Source organism: Myzus persicae, unplaced genomic scaffold, assembly GCF_001856785.1.
Source record: "Myzus persicae strain clone G006 unplaced genomic scaffold, MPER_G0061.0, whole genome shotgun sequence".
NCBI lineage: Eukaryota > Metazoa > Arthropoda > Insecta > Hemiptera > Aphididae > Myzus > Myzus persicae.
This window is the reverse complement of record NW_019103612.1, coordinates 97441-107995: the sequence shown is the minus strand read 5'-3', so window position 1 is coordinate 107995 and position 10555 is coordinate 97441. Positions and strand designations below refer to the sequence as shown.

The 10555-nt window shown below is 30.8% G+C and overlaps 1 protein-coding gene across 1 annotated transcript; it reads left to right on the top strand.

Annotated features, from left to right (window-relative positions):
• The first annotated feature begins 4848 nt into the window (after positions 1 to 4848).
• On the top strand, positions 4849 to 5564 carry LOC111034921 (nuclear cap-binding protein subunit 2-like). The gene has a single exon (XM_022316364.1). It carries the CDS (start codon positions 4902 to 4904, stop codon positions 5427 to 5429), a length of 528 nt encoding a protein of 175 aa, XP_022172056.1. The 5' UTR covers positions 4849 to 4901; the 3' UTR covers positions 5430 to 5564.
• Positions 5565 to 10555: the final 4991 nt, after the last annotated feature.

Here is a 10555-nt window from a genome sequence, read left to right as displayed (position 1 = left end):
TTGGTGGATTACTCACCGAAAAACATTTGGAACTCAACTATCATGTAGTACCTTTTTATCATAAGACCACGCACAAGAAAGATGCTGCCAGTTACAGCAATTCTTCTGGTCCTACCCGTCGTTCACTGTGAACGACTTACGTTTATTTACAAACTTCTTAATAAGTTTATTACAAAGCAAAATGGGGGTCCCTAACAACCCTGATAATGATTGGCCTTTGGCGTAAATACTACATGCAATTAATCTTATCTAATGTAGTACCTAAATTAATCCGGGACTGAACTAGTAAAGGTACTATAAATGTAATTATTATATTCGTATAGTGTCTGAGATTCACTCAGATGCGCCCCAAATGGCATGTCGTCGACGCAATATTGGCTCGAGGCGATTTATAAAGGAAACCAAAATAGTAGCTGTAAGATAATCAAATGTCGTAATACATGTTTTACTTTCTTGTTTTATGCCTTATAAATTTGTAAAAAAAGAAATAATCTATAAATATACTCAATAAAAAGACCGTCGACCTAACCTTATTAAAAATAACATTGCTTATCAGCTTTTATTGCTATATATATATACGTACTAATGTAGTTGTATCTACATTCAATGATCTAATAAATATGTTTCTAGTTAAAGGCGGAAATAATCAAAACGTTTTCAGCATTTACTGAATGTGATTAGTAAACCCTAACCATCTAAACCTATTTTTTACTAATGATCAGGCTTTTACTGAAAAATAAATAAACGTAATATTAAATAGGTTGAATGAGAAAAAAACCAGGAAGTAGTTCAATCTGATGTATATAACTAGTAACATTAAAGTATACCTTGTCATTAAGTTTAAGACGTTGGTAACGGATGTGTTAGATTAAATACTAATTTAATTGAATGATAAATCATTGCATTGCACATTGGTACGAAAAATTATTCTAAAAAATATAATATGATCCTTCACATTACCAGTTTTACAATATAACAATAATTTTCAATTGTTTAATTTATGTTTTTTGATTGAAATTATTGAGTATTTTACGGAGCTTTTTTTTATTTTTAGCGATATTTTTGGTTTTGGTACTCTCCTCAGAGATGATTTTGAATTAAAAGTAATTATAAACAACTTCTTAACTACTAGTTTATATTATTAAGTTACATATAAAATTTTAATTGTAAAGTATAATAACATAACATAAAATATAAAATATAAATCGTCATAATCACATATTCATAAAAAAAACATTGAAACCTTAAAAACATCATACCATAATATAAAGTATCATAATCACATATTAGTTTTATTTTTTTTGTGTTTATATTTATTGGCTAATGTTTTAACATAACCCTTAATCATGATTTCATTACTATTAAACTTATTTATTTTATTTTCTATAAATAGTATTCTTTCTCTTGTTGGTCTTTTGGGTACTCTACGTTTTTCTAGACTACTTCTTATCAATATTGAAGTATTAGTTTGCATATTTCTTAAAACTTGTAAAAATGTGTATATGTTTGGATGAGAAGAGTCAACAATTTGTTAAATTTCAAATGAAAAGATTCGCAAGCATTGATGATTCTTTGTGAGCCTAAACTTTTTTTTGCCCATAACTCCAGAAAAAATAATGAAATTTCATCATGCATGTATCTAATAAATAAATAGCAAACTCTGAAGTTGTGTACTCGTCTGGTTGAATAGTAGAATTTCAAACGAAAAAAATCTCCAACTTCGTGTGGTTTTAAGAAAGATAATCCCAAATGTCAATACTAAGTACTTGCCTATTTCATTATTTTGGACATAGTCTGAAGCCAAGCCTAGTTTTTGTATTTTTCTCCACCGAGACTGGCCCAGATGAAATCGACAACCTCTTATTAATGGTTTTTGGCTATATTCTATTAACGTCATTGTATATCGCCTTTTCAAAATTCACGTGAATATAGTTTTTGGGGAAAATGAGGGATTTGTTTTGGTTATTTCCTGATTAATTACTTTAAATGCTTCAAAGTAACTCAGTATTTGCTTCTCTTACAGTAAATAAAAGTACAAGTGGAATATACAAACAGTTATGTAATAATCTATGAATTGTGAATAACTGACAAAAAAATTTAGTACAATATTATCTACATAATACACTTTTTTTTACTAAAAAAGCTTAAGTTAGATTGACACGAAAACATAACTATGCCAGTGTCCGAGTTATTAAATAGTATAGATTATTCGTTGTTTGCAGTTTTAATTTCTATTAACTTTAAAATAGAATAAACATCATTAATAATTTTTGGTAGTATAAATATTATTGATATTATTAGTAATAATACTGATGGTAACTGGATCTACGTGCATAATGCATATTATTTTTTATATACGTAACATTAGTTAATGTTATAGTATGGACATGTTTTCTTCTTTTAATTGTCTATGAAATGATTTACTAGGTCGTTCTGATACGTCTGTAATTGCTTTCTGTTTTTATATTGCTCAACTTTTAGCGATTCAGAATTTTTACTTCTAGTTTTTCGTGAATGTGTATCTGCACCTGGAGGAACGTCTGGGTGGCCGTGATCGTACAATGGCTCTTCAGTCATCTGCCGGTGGCAAAACTTAACGCCTGAATAGAGTTGCAGGGAATCGCGAAGGCATGGTGGCTTGGCTGCTTTTGGCAAGAATTCCTTCCCAGAGGACGTAATTATGATATGACAGTGTGGTGCGCGGAGGCGAGTCTTATTATCGAAACCGAAAGGTCGTCGTTCTGTTGGCTTGCATGGTGATTCGGCGACTGTCGTCTCAATATATTACGTCTGTACTTGTGTTCAGTTGAAAAGTTGAAGTCGAAGTGTTTTGTCCGAGCATAGCGAACCGATATTTATGCCGAATGGCTAACTTGGATACGTGCAGTTGTGGTTACCATAGTGCGTCGCTGCTTACTAATTCTTTAAAATCACACCAACTGCATAATATGCTTCTGTATAACATATTGTTGTGGCGTTATTCCTTGTTAGTTGTTACACTGTATTTTTGTGTTAAATGGCTTAACTAAATTTCAATGACTCTGAGAAGGGCCTTTTTAATATTAGTGCCAATATTCTATTTTCAAAAATAGGTAAATGCTAAAAACTTTTATTGTGCCTACCTATTAAAACTACATATTAGAATCTGAGCGTGCCAAATGAATGAATTGTGTTTACAGTGATGTGTGTTTTTTTTCTGTCTGTCATCAACATTTGGGATAGCATTATAAATATACTTTTGATTACGCCTTTTTTGTGGCCGAATACCTATTGACTGAGTTTTGCACTCGAGAGCGGCATAATCCAAAATTGGATTTATGTAACTTTTAAAGCCTTTTTTTCTAGCACCTTCAATGGTCCTACATCTAAACTTGGTAAAGTTGGAAGTAGTTGCATTTTCATACCTTAAAATAGTATTTACAAACTCAACAAGAGACAAAATTCCTTGCCAATTTCAAGTTTCAAAAACTTAGGAAATAATTAAGAATTAATGTAGAATATTATTAATTCATAAATTCATAAACAGTCTTACTCGATTCTCAGAATTTACATAGTTGTCCATTTTATCAAATTAAATTATAATGTAAGTAGGTACTTAAATATAATTATAAAAATGACTAAAAGTTAGTAAACTTAATTCACACTAAATAAAATAATAGCAATTATTAATAGTATAATTGACCAAGTCATTTGTCAGTTGTTAAGTCCAGGAATATATAAGTCTAAAAGTAATATTACTATTCATCAATTCATCAATAAAATGTCCCTTTAAATTATAAAACACCTATGTAATAAAAATATCACTGACAGTAGCAATTAATTTTAAAACTATATTAATACAGATAATACCGTTACAGATAATTGTATATTGACTTGTGATTCAAAAAATACAAAAAAACAAAAATGTTCATACTAGACAAATCCATAGTAGGTATACTGATCTTATATATAATACTATTTGGGACCTATAATTATTAAATTTGCAATAAATAATAATTATATTATTATTGTAAAATATTGTTTAAAATTATGAGGGAAATGTAGTTTTAATATTATCATATTATATCTATATCACTTATCAGAGCCTAATAGCACCACAGACTTCTATATAATACTCATAGATTTATAAAACAACTAGATTGCCTACTGGCTACTACAGGATAATATTGAAGTCGGCACTCGGCAGCCATATGTAAAAAATTACATGATTGATACTTCACATTTATTCGTAATATATATACCATATTATAAATATGTAGAGGTATCTTATTTATTGAGTTATTTTGTAAACATTACCTACCCTGTTGACGTATTATGACCGCACGACTTCAACAGTTCAACCTGTAGAAATGTAGTACCTATGCGGCTATGCGGTCCGCTATCTAGTTGTTGTATGTGCCTATGGATAAATCCAAGGTGTATTGTTAGAATACACCTAGGATATATAAAATACATATTGATTCATAGTTCATACTTTACAATACGAATTAAAATATACTAGATAAACAACGATCTATATGTACAACTATTTTTCTTGGACCCAAACTGACTTGCCAGAAAAATTGTTGCAAACTACACCTAGGGTTTATTATATTAGTGGCAACTTTTACAAAATAATTTAATTTCAAATTTGTTAATATCTCGAATTAAATTAATTACTATTAAAGTTTATAACCAGCAATTAAAATAGATGTCAATTTTAAATTTTAATTCGTGGTTTACAAATTACAATGATTGGTTATCAATGGTTATCATATCGGAGTACCTTATCTAGTATCTGTGAGTAACACGTCTTATCAATTATATTTATTGATATCAGATATACTATCAGTATTAATATTGCGTCCAATCAGGGGGCAGCCGGTCAAGACGTGAAAACATAAATTGAAGTTTTGCGTCGGATGTTAAAATTTCAAAATTCAAAACACCCACTGCGAAAAACAAACGCAATGACTGATGTAAGCTCGTACAGAGACCAACACTTTAAAGGCTCTCGAGGGGAGCTGGACAAGCTATTGCGGTTATCGACGACCATGTATATTGGAAACTTGGCGTTTTATACAACGGAGGGACAGATATACGAGCTGTTCTCAAAGTGTGGTGATATTAATCGCATCGTCATGGGTCTGGATAAGTTCAAAAAAACGCCCTGTGGCTTTTGTTTCATTGAGTACTATACAAGGGAAGATGCAGAGAATTGTATGCGTTTTGTCAATGGCACCCGACTGGACGACCGCATCATAAGAACAGACTGGGATGCCGGATTCCTGGAAGGTAGACAATACGGCCGTGGAAAAACAGGCGGCCAAGTGCGGGATGAGTATAGGACTGATTATGACATTGGCAGAGGTGGATATGGCAAAAACGCTCAACCCAAGGCGGACATGATAATATTCGGCAGAAATAAAGATGCCCTTCCAATGGAATAATGCTCAATTTAAACACAATCTCCTACCAAATGATCATTTTTTAAATATATATATAATTTTTTTTTTGTCCTATCATGTGTAAATTTCCTACCTACCACTTGATTTTGTAAATAAATAAATATTTTATATGTTGTAGAAGTGTATTAAATTCAAACTCAAATTATCAAAATATTATGATCATGTTATAAACATTGGGATGTGACATTTTTAAATTAATGATAACCAATCAAATCATTTACATTGCTGTGAATAAATTAACATGAATGAAGAAAAGTATACCATAATATCAGACCTTTGTATTCGCCCACCATTTGGAAACTGCTGTTCAAAGTAAATATGCTGAATCCTAATCATTTTGAATACTAGAATTGTTTATAGTTTGCTTGATTTATATTTTGGATACTAGAACTGTTTATAGTTTGCTTGATTTATATTTTGAATAATTTGTAGCAATTGTTTTATAATAAGTAATAATAAACAACGGTCTTGTTCAAATCTGTACCCTTAAATTCAATATTTAATACATAAAACTTTTAGTGAATACCCAAGTATAAGTTTAAAATTTTTTTAGTCCGAAATAAAGTGTCGGTTGTAAAAAAATGCTAATCATCAACTAATATTAATACATTATCATTTTTAAAGCCAATAAAAATGTTAAGCCAAGTAAAAGAAACAATTATAAATTTAAAATTATAAGTGAACCAAGCTTAATTATAGCTTTAATAAACTATTAAAGTAATTCAATTGATTACAATATTGATTATACATACAAAATATGTACTTAGTATTTTTCTTATAAAATTAATAAGTAGTTTAAAAATCTATATAGTGTCACTGCTCCCTTCTCACAACTAATTTACAATAACCTGGCTAATTCCTTGAAAAAATGCTAGTGAAAATTAAGTCAAATAATTGGCAAAATCACTTAATGAAGCTTCCTCCCAAAGATGGTAGTTTCTGAAGGAAAACAAAACAAATTCTTCTTTATAAATCACCAAATCTCCCTATTAAGAAATCAGATGGTAGCTTTGCCATCTCTGACATCGAAAAAGCAGAACTCTTTAAGACGCATCTTTCTCAAACTTTTCAACCACACTCTGAGATAATTGACAACGAAAATATGAACTCGGTAGAAACATTCCTGAATGCTTCCCTTCCTCTAACCTTCCCTGTCAGGTCATTTACACTAAACAATGTAAAATATGACATACTAAAATACTCACTAAGCAATTCACAGGGCTATGATCGCATTACTGCGGATGTAGCCAGATCCCTTTCAACTAGAGTTATCATTCACATCACTCACATATTTAATGCTTCACTTAGACTTTCTTATTTTCCTCTACTTTGGAAATTCTCCACTATAATCCTGTTCCCTAAACCAAATAAACCAACGGACATTCCATTGTCACATCAACCAATTCTTCCATTTTTCTCTAAAACCTTGAACGATTAATTCTGAAACATATTCTACCTATCATTACTCAAAAGCATATTCTTCCAAATTCTCAATTCGGCTTTCGGGCGTCTCACTCAACCATACACCAAGTCCACAGAGTTGTAGATGCCATTTCGTATTCCCTGGAAAAATAACTTTTTTGTAATTGTGTTTTCCTAAACATTACGAAGCCTTCAATAGGGTGTGGCACGATGACCTTTTATATAAACTTAAGAAATTCCTTTCACTCACTTACTATCTACTCATTAAATCCTATCTAACGGATCAATATTTTCCAGTAAGCTATGGATCCGCTCTTTCTGATTTAGCTTCTATAAATGCTGGTGTGCCTCAAGGCGGCATCTTATCTCCAATTCTCTATAATATCTTTGCTTCTGATCAACCTACTACCCTCAACACATCAGTAGCTGACTATGATGATGACAAAGCACTAATATACATTAACAACAATCCAATCCTAGCGTCAATAAATCTACAAACTCACCTTAATGCTATGGAAAATTGGTTTACAAAATGGCAGTTTGAAGTTAACCAGAATAAATTCGTTCACGCAACCTCTGCTCTCAGACATACTTCTTGTTCTGGTGGTGGTTTTCTATACGGAATTCCAATTCCCTATTCTCCAAAAATCTTATACCTTGGCCTTACTTTAGATCAAAGATTAACGTGGGCTCATCATATCAGAACCAAAAGATTATCATTGAATCATTGTCTTCGCTTACTTAAACCCTTATTATCCAATAATAATCACACCTCTAATAGAACAAAACTGCTTGTATACAAAACACTATTGAAACCACTATGGACCGACGGCCTTCAGCTTTGGGGCAATGCGAAAAAGACAAATATCTTGAAAATCCAAACCTTTCAAAATATTGCTCTTAGAAAACTAATGAATGCGCCACCCTACGTATCAAATTATACACAACACACCGACTAAAAACTAAACTCAATAAACGATGAAGATAAAAAATGTTATAAAAGATTCCATTACCATCTAAATAATCACCCAAATCAATTAATAAAAACTTGGCCACTCCCTCAATACCTGGAAAACCTCCTGGACGTCTGAAGCGTATGTGGTGTCAAGACCTCTTAAATTTAATTTAATTTAAAAAAAATATATATATATACATAAATAAATAAATAAATAATTATCAAGCCAGCAGAAAGTGCTATCAATGGGTGGCTTCTTTCAACAAAATTGCATTATATGTTAATAACCTATATTACATTTTCTTATTGTGCCTAGTATGAATACAGATTGTTAATTACTTTTGAAAAAAAAAAATATATATAGTGTCACTAATACTAGTGGCTAATTTTTATTGAAATAAAGATACTACCTATAGTCTTGAGTGAAAATCCACCGATGGAAGTTTTATGAAATATTTTTGTAAAGCTAATGAAGTTGAAAACATGAAAAATGTATTGGACAATTTTAATTATATTTATTATTATGAGTGGCATTTATGCACATGCAAGTTGCAATGTATTAATATTTTTAAATTTTTAAAAATTAATCCATTTAGAGATGAATTTGTGGTGTTAAAGTATGAACACCTTCAACAAAGACAATATTAAGCTTATTAGACTCACATTTTGACCGGACCATTTGACTATTTGAGTTCATTGACAAAATGAGTTGATAAGCCGAAGGCCCCCTAAAAGATTAAAAATATATTCTTATTTACTAAAAAAATATGTTATGTAATTAAAATTTAAATGTATAATAACAAAAATAACGTATGGGCATTTGAATGAAAAAATGTTGTTAAATTAAAAATCATATATGTTTTATATGACCTATCATAATAAATGTTGATTCATTCAAATTTAAAGCATTTAACTATGTGTATATAAACTATCTAAAAAATACCTCTTTGGATACAAATTAAAAACACTTATAAAGTTATAACAGTTTTTAACAATTTAAACCATATAATTTCTTGTATTACCTACATTTACAATTATGTAAACATTCCTCAGGGTTTTACTAATTTTATACTTGACTTCAGTGAATTTTTTTTTATTTAATATGCAACGGGGTACATTTTTAATCATAATTATTTTGCTTAGGAATTACATTTTTTGAATTAATTTAGTATTTGGTGAATATAGATATAATTGGTATCAAAATGAATGTATGTTTGAGATCAAACACATACTTACATAGTATGCATGAGCATGACACACTTATTATGGCTGAATAAAATAATATTTGTACCTATTTAGTTTTTTATGCGAATGGTATTTGTTTGGTATTTTCAAGGCTGTACCTATTGTTTTGCACTTTTGCAGTGTTTTGATGACTCTTTATTGACAAGAATATTTGAAGATAATGTCCTCTAATAATTGGATTCTGTACGAAAGGCTTGTGCAGAGCTGGGTACACTCTAAAGGTCCTATAATGTCCTTATATCGTATACTATAATTTCAAGATTCTGTATATTCTACTTTTAATATTTTTTTTTTGTGTCTGAACCCTACAATTTCCCTAACATAATCAAGCCATATTTAAAACCTATACCTATTCATCCATCTTAACATTTAGCCAATCTTTGCTTTCTTGTTGTTTTCTTTGCCTTTCTTCTAAAATCTAATAGTAAATTATTTTAAAAATTATCGTTTTTTGATTGAAATTGTTAAGAATTTTTTGAAGCATTTTTTTTATTCTTAGCTATATTTTTGGTGTTTTGTGCTCTCCTCATAGGTGATAGAATTATTAGTGATTAAAAACAACTTCTCAACAACCAGTTTATACTTATTTAAAGAAATGTTGTTAATAATTTCAATATTTCATAAAAGCCCCGCCGGTCCGCACCTGATTAAGTGCACAATCACACTGTCCGATTTCAATTTTCAACCGCAGCAGTAGAAATCGTCCGGTTCTATCGAAATAAATTGATTGTATTCAACCGACCATTGAGTATTGTTTAAGTGTCCGCGAGAAGTATCTTAACTATCCCTTACTTTTGACTAACAAATATCTTATATTTTTCTTAAAAACTGTTTATGAATACCAAAGTATAAGATTTATTTAAGATATTATTTTTCTCAAGAAAAACTTAGGAAAATCTTTAAGTGAGATTTATAAATACAAATTTCAAGTATTTCTTAAAATAAATCTCAAATTTTTCTTAGGGTCGTTTATGAATTTGGCTATCCTATATTCCTAAAATAAACTTTGCGGCCGTCCGATTCAAAAATAAACCGAATTGCGTTGCGGTCATAGAGACTGCCCGGACAACCAGAATCCGGATGTATATTATCAAAATACATGCATTTGTGTCGAAGTCGGTTACACTGACGTACGGCAACCGAACAGGTCTCATAAAAATAATTTTTTTTTTTAGTAAATAAAATGCTAAGCCCGGTCCGGCTAGTGACTATTGTTCATAAAAACATGATCCATCTCAGCCCGATTCGAACTTTGTAGAATTGGGCCTGCCCAGAACCCATTCGGTCCCATGCAGAGCTTTTGGGGACGATCGCCCGAAGAACTGGCGCGGGCGTGTCGCTGCGTAGTGACAGCTCCGAATATCTGAGAAGAGAGTTTTGTTAGATCAACCCGGTAATTCGTTTTGCTGGTGGAGATGGTCCGGCATTACGATTTCCGGAAAGATGTCCGCGGTTAAACGGCGACTCGGTACTCCTGATGAGCTCT